This window comes from Trachypithecus francoisi, unplaced genomic scaffold (genome assembly GCF_009764315.1).
Source record: "Trachypithecus francoisi isolate TF-2019V2 unplaced genomic scaffold, Tfra_2.0 Lachesis_group0, whole genome shotgun sequence".
NCBI classification, from domain to species: Eukaryota; Metazoa; Chordata; class Mammalia; order Primates; family Cercopithecidae; genus Trachypithecus; species Trachypithecus francoisi.
Genome location: NW_022681453.1, coordinates 23871880 through 23891447, shown reverse-complemented (window position 1 = coordinate 23891447; position 19568 = coordinate 23871880). Strand labels below are relative to the sequence as shown.

Here is a 19568-nt window from a genome sequence, read left to right as displayed (position 1 = left end):
ACAGCAATGGCATGACGATCTGTTTTGTTTTTTATTACGATTTAGCTGTGGGAATATTCTATTCCATGTAAACACAAACAATAGGAGGTTTGATTTAACACAAAATATTCAAATTAAGAAGGGAAATATCTAGTTCAAGATGTAGGAGTGCAATTTGCTGCTCTGTGCAAAGGCTGATAAATAAATATTAGTAGCTTTAAATATACACTAGAGGGGAAATTAAAACATACTGGTTTTAGAGAAACTTACATATATACACACACATAACCTCACTTCACCAATAAGAAAAAAATAATTGATTGGGTGCCATGGGGGTGAAACCTTGATGTCAGTGACCTATTTTCTGGTAGTTACTCATTTCCAACCAAATTAATGTAATGCGACAGTCTCTTGACAGTAACTGATCACCCATGGACAATAGGTTTAGTTTAGGCAGATACTGGACAAAGCTCTGTCCCACAGTGAAGTCCAGATGTATTTGGTTTTCTCATTATCACTCATCTGTAACCTTCCAGAGATTCTGGTTAGGTGTATTTCACATAGAAAGCTACCTTGGCAGAGTTGAATGGTCAACAGAGAGGCTTTTTTATTACTGAACGGGAATAACAAGAATGACCAAGCACCATCATCTAACAGTACCACTAACAGAGGGCATTGCAGTGTGTCATGGAAGTCCCTTCATTTCACTCACCCTCTCTGCTTCCTAGATTTACCAGTTTTTTAAAGTATTTTTTTCCAATGGAAGAATCTTTTATTTTGAATTTGTTTGATTTTGCACTTGACTTTGACTTTTTAAAAGTCGCCTTTCAGAACATATTTCTATTTCTCAGTTTCTTAAACTATGTGACATCATGTCTTGCCTATTTCCCACGTGGCCTTTCCTATCAATTTGGATGGAATGATATTGGACAGTTATAGGCCAAGTCAAGCCTGGCTTGTCTGGGATGCAGCTCTTCTATGGTCAACAGACTCCTCTCCAAACTCTATTTTCTTCTTTATGTCTGTTTATGGAGCAGATGTCAACTCATGAAAGTCAAATGTGCAGCTTAATAACAGAAACCAATTTTAAAGGCCTCTCTGAAAGTTTGTCTTGAAAGTAAGAGACCAGTGAGCATGTTTAGATATATCCACTATAAAGGGGAGCCCACAGAAAGTAATGCAAAACCTTTGAATCTTTAATTTTGGTGGGGTCTGTGTCATTTAATAAGTAAATGCTAGCATTTCTTGTGTGGTCATGTCAGGCACTGAACAAAATCTTTACATGCTTGATCATGTAATTCTCACGATGATCCTGTTACCAGTAGAGGGTCTTGACTGCAAGTTGTCCAGGTTCTTGGCGTTTTGAACAAAGAATTGGACAAAACACAAAGCAAAGCAAGGAAAGAATGAGGCAACAAAAGAATGAAAGCAGAGATTTATTGAAAATGAAAGTACACTCCACGGGGTGGGAGCAGGCCCCAGCAGCGGTTACAGGGCTTGGATACAGAACCTCCTCAGGTCCAAATACCTCCTAGAGGTTTCCCATTGGCCACTTGGCACTCACCTTAGGTAAATGAAGCAGTGGCCCGCAGCCGGTCTGAAAGCAACCAATCAGAGCCTGAAGCGAAGTTACAAAGGACACATTCCTGTACAAACATCCGATTGGTTGCAACCAATCAGAGGCTAAGGTGAAGTTACAAAGTTGTACTTCTTTTTTTTTTTGAGATGGCATTTCACTCTTGTTGCCCAGGCTGTAGTGCAGTGGTGGGATCTCTACCTCCTCTCACTGCAACCTCCGCCTCCTGGGTTAAAGCGATTCTCCTGCATCAGTCTCAGCTGAGAGTATAGCTGTTTGCTACCATGCCCAGCTAATTTTTTGTATTTTTAGTAGAGATGGGGTTTCACCATATTGTCCAGGCTGGTTGCGAACTCCTGACCTCAGGTGATATACCCACCTCGGCCTCCCAAAATGCTGGGATTACAGGCGTGATCCACCGTGCCTGGCCACAAAGTTGCACTTGCATGCAAACGAAGACTGGGCTGGCAATCAGTCTGATTGGTTGCGGACAGCCAATTTCCCATCTGCCACGCAGAAAAGGTGGGAGTTTGCAAAGGGAGTAACCTCTGGTCCTTTTGTTACTTAGGCATGGAAAGTTAGGGTTTTCCTTTTAATTTAGTTCTAGGAAATTGGAGTGAAATGGCCTTCAGTTCCCTGCCTCCACCATATTCTCCTGCCTCAATCCAAGAGAGAGTTACGATTGTCCATCTTAGATTATTTATGAGGAACTTGAAGTTTCAGAGACAGTGAGTAACTTACCCAGGGTCATAGAAAAAAGGTATCACTGAGATTCAAACTCAGGTACATTTGCTTCCAAAGCCCCAGCACTAAATAAAGATCAGTACCTCCTCCTCTTAAAAACTTGAGTAATATTTTATTTGTGTGGGTATGTTTTTTAAAAAAATCATAATAGGCCAAAGTGCTCAAATATTTTCTTTTTCTTTCTTTTCTTTTTTTTTTTTTGGATCAGGCACATAGTAACGAGCAATGCCTCACACATGCCCACTGCCAAGACCTGGGACAATGGTCCCTCCCATCCTTCATTGCCTTTTTATCAATTCTCTAGAAGGACAGGATTCGAGAGAAACATTTAGAATGGGGGGAGTAGCTCTTCCTGGCACTCCTCCTCTGGCCTTGGACCTTTTCTATGTGGGAAAATCAGTTGGCTTCAGACTCACCAATACCCCTTTGTAGCAGGATGCCAAATGATGCTGGCATTTGCCCTCTTGGTGACCTGAAGCACATGACGTTGGCACTTGAGAGTGTTCTGGTCCAATTGGAGGAACTGGAGGAACTGCCGGATGGGCCAGCTGCCTCCCTGGCTCATGCACTGAGCAAGGAACAGGGTAGAAGCTGGTGCTTAGAGTAAAGAACTTCCACAAGACTCCATGGCCCCCGTGTTAGGAAATTCCAGTCATGTGCTATTAGGTTTCAAAGACAGAATTCTTCGTAATTGGAGTAAACTATTTTTTTGAGGTCAGTTTTAGGTGGACGACAGGGAGCAAACCACATTAAGAAGTCTGGGCTGCCAAAGCCTGGCCTTTACGAATCTGGTCTGTTCTTTGTCCTTGCTGAAACTCATGGTTGTTCAAATATATCTCACCCTGTGGGCCCCACCTCATGTGAGCTGCTTTGCTTTCTGCATGGCCCCTTCTGCATATACCATACATCATTCTGCTGGTGGGTAGGGTTGATATTAATTGATATTAAAGAACTTTTCTTTCTCAAGATGCCATTTGAAAATGCAGCTTTTAAAATTGAGGCAAATGAACATCTATCTCCAGGGTTGATTGCAGCAAACCTCCACCCAACCCTCACCCCAGGGGTGAGAGAGAGGCTGTTTTGAATAGGATCTTTCGTCACCATCTGTCTGAAGTCACCTCCTACTGAACTTACAGTTGAATATTCAGGGTCATGAGGGAAAGAAAATAGTAATTAGCTGAGAAAAGTTGATTGAGCGGACTTTTTCCCCCCACAATATGATTAGAACATGACTGCCTGGGCTAAGCACCATACATAATGTAGACTTTCTCTTATATGTCATTATCCAAACATTTCTTAATGGAATGCATTTTTTAAGCATCCGCCTTTGTAATTGAATGCACTTCTAAAGATGGGTCAGCTAACTCAAACAAGAACCCACAAGAAACAATGTGTTAATGGTTCTTCCCAAATCCAATTTATAATAGTTCCTAATTGGCCTGCCTCATTTGCAACTCCTGAAATTAATTTTAGATCCTCTTTCAGAGCTCAAATCATCATTAATAGAATGACAGCAATGGGGAGTGAAGTAGAAATGTTTACAAAGCTCCCTTTTAAATGGACTGTGATAAGTGAGGTAGTCATGTATTACCAGCAGAGGATCCTGGAGCTCTCTTTGTGAGGGCTGGCCACAGGCAACACTCAAAAGAAGGCATTTATCTTGGCAGGAGATGCCCTTCAGCCCTGTTTTGTTTTATTCCATGGAGGGTTTTTTTTTTTTTTCAGGGTGGCTAAAACCATTTTTTTTGGTGTTTTATTAGCTGTATCTTGATTACCTCCTACACACTGAATGACAGTTTAGGGTTATTAAATGTGTTCTTGCACATATTTTTATCCATTGTTAATCCTGACTAAATGTATGACAGGGCACAGAATTTCCCCCTTTTTTTCCTCTATTGTTGCCCATATTTGTTAAAGAAATTATTCCCCTTGACATTTGTTTAGGCTGCACTTTGATAAAATGCTGTCTATGATATACTTTCTTAGCTTGGCATTCAGCAGACTCTTACAGATTTATTTCTCTTCACATTATCTTATCTTCCTTCCTAGCATATGTGGGCTTCCTTTTCATATTTTAAGCTACATTTTGGGGGCATAGACAGATCACCTTAGTAATTGGTACTTGAGGATGGCGATGTTCTCAAGATAATTTTGCAAGTCTTTGGTATATACTTAAACCTACTGTCTAAGAATGGGCATATATGTACTTTTCGCGTTGTCTATAAAAAGGCAAAAGGGATAGATTGAACATGATTTCAAGCTTATGGAACTTCTTCAGATTGATGGGACAGTAATAATTTTTGAAGCAATATAAATGTGCTCTTGATTCTAGAAGGTAATTCTTTCATTGGGGAAAATAATGAACTTTTTGTTTCCAGTTTATATCCAAGTGTCTTATCACTGGTATACTCTTTAAAGTGGAGACTTTTAAAAAAAAAATGGTACATCAGAACTGGTGGTATTTTAGTTTTTCCAGTTTTTGAATGGCTGGACCAAAATTTGCCATGAGAAAAAAAAAGCAAGGATATTTAATATAAGCTTCCTAATCTATTTCAATGTTTGTGATTTTCTTGGTAGGTGCTTTCTGTCAATGTATCAACAGTCTGGCTCATGGGAACTGTAAAAGTGTAGAATCTGACATAGGGATGGCAAAATGAAATTAGTTTTTATAAAATTATATTCGGTATACCCATCCTCAAAACAAACCTGACCTTTAAGGCAGGGATAATGAAAACCCGTAACTGTACACAATTAGCTCACAGTGATTTAAATTACAGGTTGAGTATCCCTCATCTGAAATGCTTGGGACCAGATGTATTTCAGATTTCATATTTTTTTCAGATTTTGGAATATTTGTATTACACTTACCAATAGAGTAATACAAATCCAAAAATCCAGAATGCTGCAATGAGTATTGTCTTTGAATGTCCTGTTGGTGCTCAAAGCATATAGGATTTTGGAGTTCTTTGGATTTGGGATTTTTGGATTCGGGATGTTCAACCTGTCTTAGCTAAAGTCAATTAACTTAAGAAAGAGTTGGCTGGGCGCGGTGGCTCACACCTGTAATCCCAGCACTTTGGGAGGCCGAGGTGCGCGGATCACGAGGTCAGGAGATCAAGCCCATCCTGCCTAACATGGTGAAACCCACTCTCTCCTAAAAATACAAAAAATTAGCTGGGCGTGGTGGCGGGCACCTGTAGTGCCAGCTACTTGGGAGGCTGGGGCAGGAGAATGGCGTGAACCTGGGAGGCGGAGCTTGCAGTAAGCCAAGATCACACCATCGCATTCCAGCCTGGACAACAGAGTGAGAGTCTGCCTCAGAAAGAGAGAAAGAAAGAAGGAGAGAGAGAGAGAGAGAGGAGAGAGAGAGAGAAAGGAGGGAGGGAGGGAGCGAAGGATGGAGGGAGGGAGGGAAGGAGTTATTGTAACTCATTTTGTAAAACTTCTTGCTTCAAAAACCAAATCAATGGCTCTGTTAGCCTGGAATTAAGATTTAGTTTAATTCTAGGCCTGCCATCTCTATACAAATAGGTATACAAATAGCCAGATAAGCTTCTGAATACCTTGCCAAATATCCTGAAGTATGAAATGTTCTCATTTCTCTTGTTTTATATACCTTTTTATCTTCTACTAATGACCCTTTGATTTAAATGGGCTAGAATTATTGAATATATATCTCAATCAAGTTTTTTTGGGAAAATATCATTAGTTTATGGTCAGTATTTAAATGAGGGTTTGAAAATATAGATAATCTTAGTTACATTAATTTTATTTAGAGTTCTATGATTGTATAATGCCAATATCTATAAAAATAGATTTGTTAGGCAAAAGCAAAACAAAATAAAACAAAAATACAATAAGGAGAAGATTACAAAGAGCAAAATAGATTATTTTATATGAATATTAATTTAAGGTTGGTGAGTGGCTTTAAATGTAATTTTATTTAAAAGATTTTAAATGTACTTTGAGGTTTGATAATTAAGGCTAATTTGACTTGGAACTGTATTTAATAACATTTGTAGAGAATTAGAAATTGATGTATGTTTTTCTCTGACAGTCAAGTGAAAATTAGAAATTAATTTGTTGGGGTTTTTTGTGGTATTATGAGAGGAGAAATAAGTGTTAAAGCTTAAAAGCCTAAATTTTAGAATCATACACAAAAACAAGCAACGGGGAAAGGATTCCCTATTTAATAAATGGTATTGGGAACCTGGCTAGCCATATGCAGAAAACTGAAACCGGACCCCTTCCTTACACCTTATACAAAAATTAACTCAAGATGGATTAAAGACTTAAACATGAGACCTAAAACCATAAAAACCCTAGAAGAAAACCTAGGCAGTACCATTAAGGACATAGGCATGGGTAAAGACTTCATAAATAAAACACCAAAAGCAATGGTAACAAAAGCCAAAATTGGCAAATGGCATCTAATTAAACTAAACAGCTTCTACACAGTGAAAGAAACTATCATCAGAGTGAACAGGCCACCTACAGAATGGGAGAAAATTTTTACAATCTACCCACCTGACAAAGGCTAATATCCAGAATCTACAAAGAACTTTAACAAATTTACAAGAAAAAGACAACCCCATCAAAAATTGGTGAAGGATATGAACAGACACTTCTCAAAAGAAGACATTTATACCAACAAACGTATGCAAAAAAGCTCATCATCACTGGTCGTCAGAGAAATGCAAATCAAAACCACAATAAGATACCATCTCATGCCAAATAGAATGGAGATCATTAAAAAGTCAGGAAACAACAGATGCTGGAGAGGATGTGGAGAAATAGGAACGCTTTTATGCTGTTGGTGGGAGTGTAAATTAGTTCAACCATTGGAGAAGACAGTGTGGTGATTCCTCAAGGATCTAGAACCAGAAATACCATTTGACCCAGCAGTCCCATTACTGGGTATATACCCAAAGGATTATAAATCATTCTACTATAAAGACACATGCACATGTATGTTTATTGTGGCACTGTTCACAATAACAAAGACTTGAAACCAACCCAAATGACCATCAATGATAGACTGGATTGAGAAAATGTGGCACATATATGCCATGGAATACTATGCAGCCATAAAAAGGATGAGCTCATGTCCTTTGCAGGGACATGGATGAAGCTGGAAACCATCATTCTCAGCAAACTAATACAAGAACAGAAAACCAAACACCACATGTTCTCACTCATAAGTGGGAGTTGAACAATGAGAACACATGGACACAGGGAGGGGACATCACACACTGGGGCCTGTCGGGGGTTGGTGGGCTAGGGGAGGGAGAGCATTAGGGAAATACCTAATGTAGATGATGGGTTAATGGGTACAGCAAACCACCATGGCATGTATATGCCTATGTAACAAACCTGCACATTCTGCACATGTACCCCAGAACTTAAAGTAAAATTTTTTTTAAATGATTATTGTTTGGATTGATGATGACTTTTAACAGTTATTAAAGCTATATAATCTCAAATTTTGACCTAGAAAAGGAAAATGGGTTAAAGCAGGCTAAAAGTAGATACAGGGAGTCTGGTTCGGAGACTACTACAGTTTTCCAAGTGGTAGATGATGTAGATTGTATCAAACATTGTGTGTGTGTGAAAATATGTGTGTGTGCCTATCTGTGCATAAAGAATGGAAGGACAGACAGAACATATTATAGATAACCTGGGTGGGAAAATGAGCAAATTACACACCTGCTAAGGTTTTGAACCATGTACCTGCAGTTTACTTGATGACCGAAAGCCTAACTTACAAGTTTTAAATGTTTACTCTTAGGATGTTTTCTGAGAATAATGCTTAAAAGTATAAGCAGAAAAAAGTAAAAAAATAAAGCAAAAAAAAAAAAAAAAAACAAATGCCTCATTCATCCCGTCACCTTGAAATGGTGATTATTATCATTTTGGTATACTTCCTCCTTGTCCCTGTTTTTTCCTATCTGTATAGCTTTATGTTTTAGGGATCATTTTGGATATACATTTGTATGTCAAGAACTATGAAGGGTCTGGGATCTTCCCTACTGTATCCTAACAGGTTAGCCTGCCTCAGTTCCATGGATGCAGGCAGATGACAAGAGACTTCTGGGCCAAAGATAAAGGACTTTATTGCTCATGGCACAGAGTGAAGAATTAGTATATTTGTGTCGATTCTCCTTGCTCCAAGTCCCATGGAGGCCAGTCGGATGGACTGGATGAACACATACGTAGTCATTTGTATTATAGGAGGGCAACCCTGAGATCAGAGAATCTGAATTTTTTTTTTTTTTTGAGACGGAGTCTTGCTCTGTCGCCGGGGCTGGAGTGCAGTGGCCGGATCTCAGCTCACTGCAAGCTCCGCCTCCCGGGTTCACGCCATTCTCCTGCCTCAGCCTCCCGAGTAGCTGGGACTACAGGCGCCCGCCACCTCGCCCGGCTAGTTTTTTGTATTTTTTAGTAGAGACGGGGTTTCACAGTGTTCACCAGGATGGTCTCGATCTCCTGACCTCGTGATCCGCCCGCCTCGGCCTCCCAAAGTGCTGGGATTACAGGCTTGAGCCACCGCGCCCGGCCAGAATCTGAATATTTTATAATAGGCAGTAACATGCCTGCCTGCCTTTTGCTCTGGAAGGAGACACTATTATATGGGGCAGTAAGCGTGTCTTCCCTTTGATCCAAACAGAAAAACCACCTCTGTCTTTCAAAGCTAGTCACTATACAAATGGCCTTGAAAGATTATCAGAAAAGAAAATAGTGTCTGTGCTTGTAAAATGCACAGAAACATGACAGACTCACTCGTAGAGAATTGTTTCTCAACAAACATAAATATTTTCACGTCACTAAGGTTTTTAAATCAGCATTTTAAATACCTGCATATGTCTGTAAAGATGCAGTTGTAGAAGTGTAGTCAGTTTACCTCCAATCCCCAATTTTCCTAATATCGGTCCTTTAGTTTGTTTTCACTAAAAAAGCTTCACTTAGATATTTCAGTTTGTAACAGAGGGGATAAAATATTGCAATCACCTTGTGCGTTGTAGCTAAAGTTTGGAATAGCAGATAGCAAATAGGCTGTCCCTGATTTAAAGTCTGTATAGCCTCTTCAGCTTCACCCTCTGTATAAATATGCACTGGCTGGGAGCCGCAAGCATGTCTATTGTCTCAGCTGTTATCCAAAAGCAGACAGGCTCTGTGAAGCTGGATATTAATGCTGCTGGTGGTAGTCCAGCCTGCACTGCTTTTCTTCTGGAAAATGGAGATATTTCCTGACATGTTCTGCTGCTCACACATCTGCGTGAGCTTCAAACAGAAGCTCCTACTGCCAGACATTAGTGGGGCCCAGAAAACGCCATATAAATCCCTGCAGTGAAAAGGGGAATAATCTGAGATCCAAATAATGACCACCTTGTCCAAACATCTGGAGAGGGCCTGGTCTGGTGATGGGGATTAAAGAAAGGCAAAACAGGATCATGACCAGGTTTTAATCCTGGGCCTTGTGTGTGAGGGAAGTTCCCAGTGTGGAGGCTTCCTTGGGGCTGTGGGGTCTTCCAAAGTAGCTAGAATGTTTCAGAAGAGACACAAATGTTGGGGATAAGACTTTCCCAGAGGAAAGGAGGATTCAATGAAACACACCCAGGAGAGCTATTTCCTACTCAAAAATCATCCCAGAAAATTCCAGGTTAAAATTTGTGACAGATGTGGTCATAAAATTATACTGTAAAGATTGAAGGAGGCAACTTTAAAAGTTCTCTGAATAAGTGATGACTATAGGTTAAGCAGGAAACAAAGCATTCTAATTAGTTAAAAATGAGAGGAAGAGGCGTCTGGTGATATCTTTAAAAGTCTGTAAAAAGTAAAAAATGAACTTTCTTCTTCCTTGAACTAACATTTTTGGGCACCTGCTATGTGCTGAGGGATCTTCTAGAAGCTTGAGAATTGATGGTGCCCAAGATCGATAGAGGTCCCAGTTTCATGGAGCATCAAGTCTACAAAGCAAATAATAAATAAGATGCTATCAAGTGGCAAAGAGTGCTATAAAATAATGAAGTAGTGTAATGTGACAGATGACCGACTTGGACATGAGGCAGTCTAAGTCAGTAGTCAGTCACACACCTGGAAGATAAGAGCTGTGTGAAGCAAAAGCATAGAAAGGTGAAGCCTGTGACATGAGGGGCCAAGGGTAACATTTCCAAGGACTAGCAGAGACCTGGAATGAAATGTGCTGGAGCCTAATGATTGAGGAAGGAGAAGAGGAACAGAGGCCCTCAGAGAGGTTGTCAGCGCTGGTTAGTGTAATGTGTTGCAAGCATCAATAAAGAGTCTGGATTTCAAGTCTAAAGAGTGATGCAATGCATCTTTACACAATAGAATGGTGGAATCTGGGCTTATAATGTTTTGAAAGATGACTTTACTCTCTTTACCAGAGAGATCAATGAGTAAGCTTTTGTAGTGGTCCCCAGTGAGTGATGCTGATGGTTGGTTGATGTTTTTATAGTAGTGCATAAGTTTAGATAAGGGGCATACTTTCAAGTAAAACCTACTGAAGTTGTCAGTGGATTGGCTCTGGATAGAGAAAGAAGGAAATAACTCTGGGATGAATTCTAAGTTCAGGATTTGTGCTGCTTAGTGGATGGTAGTGTAATTACTGAAACAAGGAAGGCTGAGGAAGTAATTGTTTTTTGTGGGATGGCAAGGGAGCATCACGAAGTGCACTGAAAATAGAACAAGGTTTCCAGTAAATATCTCTGTCTGCCTTCAAAAGAAAACCTTGCATGAAAAAAGTAATAGGTGAAATTGCTACCCAGTTTTAGGGGTTTTCTCAGAGTATCTAGAACCTTACTTGGTGCTATAGTTTGAATGTATCCCCCAAAAGTTCATATGATGAAAACTTAATTACCAACATAACAGTATTAAAAGGCAGGGGCATTAAGAAGTACTTAGATCATGAGGATCATGAGGGTGGAGCCCTCACAAATGGACTAATTCTCTTGTCTCAGGAGTGAATTAGTTCTTGAGAGAGCAGGTTGTTATAAAAGCAAGCTTTGCTTGATCTTGTGGTCTCTTTCACACTTGCTCACTTGTCCTTCTACTTTTCTTGCCATGTTAGTACAAAAGCCCTTGCTGGAAGCTACCACCATGCCCTTAAACTTCCCAATCTCCAGAATCATGAGCCAAATAAACATCTTTTCTTTATAAATTATGCAGCCTCAGGTATTACTTTATAACAACAGAAAGCAGACTAAGACTCTTGATAAATTGATGGATGGATAGATGAATGTATGTATGTTTGGATGGATGGGTGGATAAATGTGTCGGCAATGAATGCTCAGATTTGTCCCCTCCTATTTCTAATATGTGGCTACATCTATGAAGCCATTAAAAGATTCCTCTCTCAGTGGCTGCAGTGTGCAGTCACAGGGATTCTGACCCAAACTACTGTGTCCATTCTGAAAGCCAAAGAGCTAGTTTGTTTTAAGTATAATTCATAATTTCTTCCCATTGAGACAATACTCTGTGGTTCATTTCAACTATAAATGCCAATTGTTTGGGATTTTTTTATTTTACAAAAATGATCTCAATAATCTTTATTTTACCAGACAGGAAGCGCTACTTGCAGCCATCAGTGAAAAAGATGCAAACATTGCCTTGCTGGAATTGTCTGCCTCCAAAAAGAAAAAGACGCAGGAAGAAGTCATGGCCCTCAAGCGAGAAAAAGACCGACTAGTACATCAATTAAAGCAGCAGGTGGGGCCTCCTGCAAGACAGGTGTGTTTTGCTGGGTTTGGGGCCTTGTGGGCTTTCTCTGGATTTTAGCCACTCTTCATTTCCCATATCCATCCTGTGGGCTCAAGCCGCTAAAACCAGGTAGGAGTGCAATGGACCCAGTTGTTGCTGCAACAGCATTTTACTGTTTTTCTGTGTTTATGTGCATGTGGCTGGGCTTGTGTGGTTTGCAACCAGTGCTGTTTTCCTTTCTTTTGTGTCAGCATCATCTCCCCAGAAGTAGCTCTCAGCTTTCTTTCTTCCAGTGGACTTTGTTTGACTTCTGATTAAATTCTAGAAACTTATAATTAAATTCTGGGTAAACTTCTTTCCTGTTAGACCTGTTACCTTCTGCCTTGCTCACTTTCTGGTCCCTGTAAAGAACTGCCCTCATCCAGGTTTTTAGGTTTCTTTCTCTCTATTCTTTCAACTTTAGTTCTTGGACTATTTCCTCCGATAATTTCAGCCAAGGAGCATCTCCCAGCTTCTAGCACTGCCAGACTATGCTTAGAGACTACCCAGCCATTATTCACACTATTTTTAAAAAATCACCCGTTTGCCCCATTATCCTGTGTTTTTGCCCCTCTAGGCCACTGTATTTGTTTTGAGGGACATGGAAGCAGGGGCATAGTTCTAAATTGTGCAGAAAGTTCCTTGCTCTCTGGAAGATTTTCTGGAAGTAGCTTAAATGGAAATAATTACATCTGAAGCATATTGGAAAATCATCCATGAAATCTTTAGATATTTATCTTCCTCATATTACTTGGTGACTCTTGTAAGCAACGATTAAAGATATTCACTAAGATTCGAGTTCATTATGAAATCAGTCAGCTCAATGGTTTATGGCCTTGCAGGGTGGCTACCACATTTTACCTAGGGCCATATGTGGCTCTGAAGCTCTCTAATGGCCACACAGTTACCATGTAGAGTGCCTTGATATTGACTCAGCGCCTGGGGCAGGCTCTCTGCCTGCTAGAGTGATCTGTGCCAAGCACCATGGGCAAGGTGAGTGGAAAGGAAGCCTGAAGGATTAAGTCCCCTCCACTTACAATGTGACTAACCCTTTTCCATCTCAGGAAGGAAAAGACATACATTGGCCCTGCACCAGAGTTATTTCTCATGGGGCTGCCTTGTTCAGAGACAGTGAGAGGGACAGAGAATGAGAGAGAGAGAGAGAGAGAGAGAAGAGAGAGAGAGAGAGAGACCACTACTGTGCCTGAGCACCTTGTCCTCATAGAGGGAGAGTCCCAGTCACTGCAAGACACTGGGATCATTCCACAGAGTGGTATGCCTTGCTAATGCTGGCCTCAGGGGTCGGAGATTGCTTACACCTGACCTCTTTTTTTGGCGCTGTGCATCTTTTACACTGGGTTTTCTACCTACTTGGCCACAGAAAGTCAAAATGAGCATCCTTCTTTGCTTTTCCCTAATTCCTTCCCTGCACCCTCCTCTCCTGCACCTAACCATTGTAGGTTTCTCCTGCAGGTTTATAGACCTAAGAAACAGCCCTTGAGCTTGAAAATACCATGCTCTTGTGGTGCTGGCTACAGTCCAGATATTACAGCCAAGTACCACTGGTCCAGCCAGGATGCATACATGATCCAAAGGTCTCAGGTCAGTCAGCTGCTAGGGAGACACTTGCCCCAATCATTGGGGATGGGGGTGCATAAGAGCTCATCCAAACTTGACCTTCACCTCTTTTGATGATTTTCAGTACTCTATGGCCATAAAGTCTGAGACCATAGATGATAGCATTATAACATGATTTGCAGTGTCATTTCATTTATTGTGTATATATCAATGGTTCCAGACTTTGGCCACCTGATAGGGTCAGCTCTTGCTGAATTAGCTTGGTGGAGCTGCAGAATTGCCAGAAGCCTTCTTACCAGGCAGTGGATAATTTTTCCTTTCTTTCTCTTAGACACTTTGCTCCTCATGTTCCCCTCTACTTTTCCCAACAAGGAATTTTTAAGGCTATCTTTTTTCTTTCTCAGCATCATGAAAATTCACTTCTCGATTCCAGTAAGGATTGAGCATAGTCCTTCAATTTGCTCCTAGGAACCTGCACAAAGCCTTTATTCTTTACAACAAGCTTGGTTTTTGGTGTCATGGGGTACATTTGGGAAACCCCAGCTATGCAGAGTTCAGCTGCTGTATGTGCTAAGGCAGTGTCTAAAGGGCTGTTGTGGAGAAGGATGCAGTGAAGGAAGAGGATGGGCTCCTTGGTGATTTAGGTCTGATATCCTTCCTCACCCCACCCACCAAAGATCAGGAAAAATCACCTGAATTTCAGTATCCTTATTGCCAATGATAATGCCTCTAAGAACAATGATTAATGTGCTATCAAAATAATCCCCTTTTATTGAGAATTTATGCTAGGTCTTATATCCAGTGTCCCTCAGAGATGTTGTCCCATAGTCCTCACAGCAACCATGTGAGTGTGTGCAGCATTATCTCCCTTTTCTAGGGAGCATGACTGAGGCTCAGGGTGTGGAATAACCAGTCCAACGATTCACAGCTTGTAAGTGATGGGGCTCAGGCTTTAGATAGTCTATCGGATTCCACACATACTCCACCCACCAGGTTCAGGGAGAAATTCAGAGTGTCAAGCAGAATGGTATTCCCAGAAATTGTGAGGTCTCCTTATCTTCATAAACCTAAAGTAAATGCCAAAAACACCATTAAAGAATGTTCTCCAGCTGTTCACAAACAGTGGGTTCTGCCTGGAGTCCTTACACTTAGGCTTTTTGATCACATCGACAACAATTACTAATACTTTTGAGCCCTCATCATGTACTAGGCATGGGTATAAGGGCTTTACATACATCAACTCATCACCTCCCAAAAAGACTGAGCGTTTGATACTCTTATAGAGAAGGAGCCAGAGGCCCAGAGAGGTTGGGTATCTTGCTCAGCCTCACAGTTGGATACACCATAATACTTAAGGAGACCCTTTGCCAAATGATCATAAAAGATGACATCCAAAGTTGAACTGCTTAAGGTGAATCCTGTGTCTGGCATTTATTAGCTGGGTGATTACAGGCAAGATACTAAACCTTCTTGAACCTCAGTTTCCTCATCTGTAAATTGGGCTAACAATTCAAAGAGTTATTGTGAGGTGAAAGGTAAACTGAGTACTTTGCATATGCCTGGCACATAATAGGTGCTACATATGTGTAAGCTGCTATTGCAACTACTATTACTATTAATACTACTATTATTGCTACTACTACTAAGTGATATTATAACCGCCAACACTCAGAGGTAGTTTAATTTTGATTTCATCATTACTGCTTTGCACACAGCTGGGCACAGGTTGAGAACACATTGTTGAGCTGTGGCAACTGTGGCAGAAAGAGCAAATAGACCTTGACACCTAAGCCTTCCTGGTCCTCCTCTCCTAAAGCCAAAGCACTCATGGAGCAGTGAGCAGACATGTCAGAAACCCTGGACCCCAGGTCCCAGCCTGCACTGAAGAGGCCCATAGCACTTATGAAATTTGCTTGCTTTGTGTATGCAACCCACATGATATCAGTGAGGGAGGGCAGTCCTGTGAGATCAATTGTCTTGATCTGCATGGCTGACTTGGAAGAGCAGAGCTCTTTCAGGGCCAATGAGAGGGGAAGGCCACCCGCCTGGCCTGCTCAGTCTTCTGTGCAGATACTGAGGCAGACTGGCTTATGAGAGATGCCACCCTCGTCAGACTGCCTTCCTTTTTCAATACATGGTCTCACTCTGTCAGCCAGGCTAGAGTACAGTGATACAATCACAGCTCACTTCAGCCACTACCTCCTGAGCTCTAGCGATCCTCCCACCTCAGCAGGCATGCCCCACCTTTCCCAGCTCATTTTTATATTTTTTTGTAGAAATGAGGTTTCACTATATTGCCTAGGCTCGTCTCAAACTCCTGGGCTCAAGCAGTCTTCCCACCTTGGCCTCCCAAAGTGCTGGGATTATGGGCGTAAGCCACCATGCCTAGCCCAGGCAACCTTTTGAGCTCAACTTATACAGAAAGTCTCTCCCTTTCCCAGACCAACACAAGTCACTGAGTTATTGCCAGGCACATAGTAGGTGCTCAGTAAATATTTGTTGTGTGAATGAATGCATGATTACCATTTTCCAGGCTCTATGCCAAGTGCTTTATGGTTACATAAGTTTACAAACATCATCTCATTTTTTCCTTATAATCAACCAACTTATTGCCTACCTACTCTGTGCCAGACTCTCTGCCAGGTGCTGGGGAATCATCTGTAACAGATATTTTGCCTGGCCCAATGAAAAAAGCATCATCCTTATTTTTGAGTTGATTAAACCAAAGTCTAAGAGACTATATGACTTAATCACCATCAAACCACTCATATCTGGTGCAGAGTTGGCCCTGGTGCTGCAGGAGTGCTGAGATCTTGCTTGTGGCTAGGCTGAACACTGACTCCCTAAAGCAACATTGTGAGCCATGATCAGCCCCCATACCTCACAGATGTCATCAGAGAAACCCAGTTCCAGTGGTTCAGCTTATGACTCCCAACCTGTCCAGGGTGATGGGGATAATAGGAGTGTGCAGCTTGGTAAGACCAAGTGTCATGTTTGCCACATTGGAATTCAACTTAACAAGTATTTACTGACTGCCTGCTCTGTGTTACAGTGCTAGGCATGGAATACATCAGTGACTAGAACACATAAAGACCGCTTCCTTGTGGAGCTTACATTTTTTTTTTTTTTGAGATAGGGTCTTACTGCATTGCCCTGGCTGGACTGCAGTGGTGCGATCACAGCTCACTGCAAGCTCCAACTCGTGGGCTCAAGCGATACTCCCACCTCAGCCTCCCTAATAGCTGGGACTACAGATGTGCACAACCATGCCTAGCTTATTTTATTATTATTTTTAGAAGAGACAAGGTCTCGCTAGGTTGCCCAGGCTGATCTTGAACTCTGAGACTCAAGCAATCCTCCCACCTTGGCCTCCCAAAGTGCGGGGATTGTTAGGTATGAGCCATCACACCCAGACAGGCTTACTTTTTAATAGGGGGAGAAAGGCAATAAACAATGAACATAATAAATAAATTATATAGTAGAAAAGAAGAAAAATACAGACTAGTATAAGGCAAAACAGGAGTTCTAGGGTAGGATCAAGGATCTGGTGACAATTTAAAATAGGGTAGACAGGATGGGTCTCATTGGGAAGGAGACATTGGAGCAAGGACTTGAAGGTGGCGGGGGAATGAGCCATGTAGATGTCTAGGGGAAGGATTTTCCAGCAGAGGGAATGAAGCAGAAGTGTGCTGGTGTGTTTGGGGGATAACAAGGAGCCTAATGGCTGGTGTAGAGTGAGCAAGGAGGCAAGGAAGTAAGTTGTCAGAGTGGGAATGGGTGGAGTAGACTGTAGGACTCCTGTGCAGGATCTGCTAAGAGTGGTGTATTCTGAAGCAGAACTTCTGTGCAGTTAGGAAGCAGAATACGCTAACTCTGCAGCCTCAGAATAGGGAGGGCTCCCCTAGTCACCACTATGGACTGGCCTGTTTAAGGCTACCCTAGTATGCTCACTTTCCACATCCCCTAGCTCCAACCTCCATGGAGTCTCAAGGTGCTTGACTTGCCTTTTTAGGAAACACTGCTACTTCCGTTGGAGCCACAAAAGAGAACTCATGCCGGAATTTGCCTGCCATACCTGATGAGATTTTTAAGTAGTGTGGGAGGGAGTAGCGCTAATGACAAAATACCCTCCCTGACTTTCTGGCAGTTTCAACAACACACCATCACAGTCTAAATCTTGACTTTCCTTGCTGTCAAGAGGCATGCAGGTAGACAAGAGAGGCCATTCCCCTGCTATTGGACTACACTGGGGGTTGCCTGTGCCTAGGAGAAGAAGTACATTTGGCCTCCAGGCCAGGCCAGCTGTTTTCAAACTTCAGTGGGCAGAAACATAATCTTTTCTAAAGATAAATCTCAGGTTACACTCATCACCCTCCAGTCCTTACTGCTGAAAACCCTTCCCAGGCTCCTCTAGGTGTTAGGATAAATACAAACTTAACCCAATGTGCTCTGTATCTTGCATGTACCCTTTCCTTTGCCTGGAATGTTTTTCCCTCTTTTCTTTACCTAGTTAATGCCTATTCATCCATTCAATTTCAGTCCAACATCACTTCTCCAGGGAAGCCTCTGGGACTTGCTCAATTGGGTCAAATCTGCCAAGTTGACACTTTTCAGCACATATATTATCCATTTTACAGCACTTGTAACAGATACAATTTTGCATTTGTTTTGTGATGATTTTAATAATAGCTATCTGCCTTGCTAGTTTTTGAGCTCCATAAGGACTGAGAATATGGTAATATGACTTTTTGCTCATCATTGATCTCTGATAATTGTGTTATCTGTTACTAACACAATTGCTAGCATTCAGCAATTATTTGTTGAATGTATGAATGAATGAATAAATCATGACAAGAAAAGAAAAACAATCCATCAATCATGATCCTTGTTTCTATAGATAAGACTTAGCCTCATAATTCTCACCCCAATATTCTAGGCAGCCACCACCAGACTATAGGGCTTGATAGAGAAGATGAGGCCTATGTGTCAACTGATGACCTCAAAATGTAACCATGCCCTTTCTTGCCACATTGCAAAACACTTTTACAGAGTGACTTTCCCCATGGTTGAACTATTTGGGATGGCGGTAATTTTGGACTTTTATTCCAAATTTTTTTACCTTCTTCTAGTTCAAATCTTCTCAAATTTCTTAGACTCTTTTTGAATAAAATGTCACTGAGTTCTCAGAAGTAGCAGAGGTTGCTTGCTGTTATGAAGGGAATCCCTCCATTTCATCCCTGAAAACTCCCGAGTATCTCATAAATCAATTTGCCTAGAAATAGTTTAACTATTTTTAAACATCTGTCAAGAAAGCTAAAGGTGATATGAAATGAGTTCAGAAATTGCAACTGTGCTTAACAATAAAAGAATCTTTGTGATGCTCTTCAGGTGTTGACATTTGGGTTAGTTCTAGGCTGAGCATGGTATAAAGGTAAGAGGGTAATACAAATTAACTTTCTGCTACGTGTTGCATTAAAAAAAGGTAAAGGGTTAATTCTAGTTTGGTAGAGTAGATATCTAACACTATCCAACTTTTGTATTCCTTCCACTCCTGTTTCTTCACAGGCACATACCTCTCATACTTTTATGTTGTTTCTTTTTAAAAATAATCTTGCTTGCAGATTTGTGCAGTTTTGGGAGAGGGCCTCAATTGGGAATTAGTTAAATTTTGATTTGGTTCTTTTTCTATGGAGGCCAGTTCAAAAAACATAAGAAAATTACCACCTTTCCTTTTTTGGTGTCTTGGAGCCAGGGCCCCAACTCTTTTTCTTCACCCTTGAAAAAAGAACTGACATCAAAATAATTAATTCTGAAATCACTGGATTTGCCTGCTGCTAAGGAGTTTTTGAAGAAAGCTTAAAACTAAATCTTACCCCCTAAGCCATATTCCCAAATGTTCCCCTATGTGCTGAAGTAGTGATACACACATCCTCAA

At 41.2% G+C, this 19568-nt stretch overlaps 1 protein-coding gene across 1 annotated transcript in view; it reads left to right on the top strand.

Moving 5' to 3' along the window:
- Positions 1-19568, top strand: part of ERC2 (ELKS/RAB6-interacting/CAST family member 2) — a 1005625-nt gene that overhangs the window by 750599 nt on the left and 235458 nt on the right. Inside the window, exon 15 of the mRNA XM_033210156.1 lies at positions 11878-12025. Coding sequence (XP_033066047.1) covers positions 11878-12025 — 148 coding nt within the window. The remainder of the gene's footprint in view (positions 1-11877; positions 12026-19568) is intronic.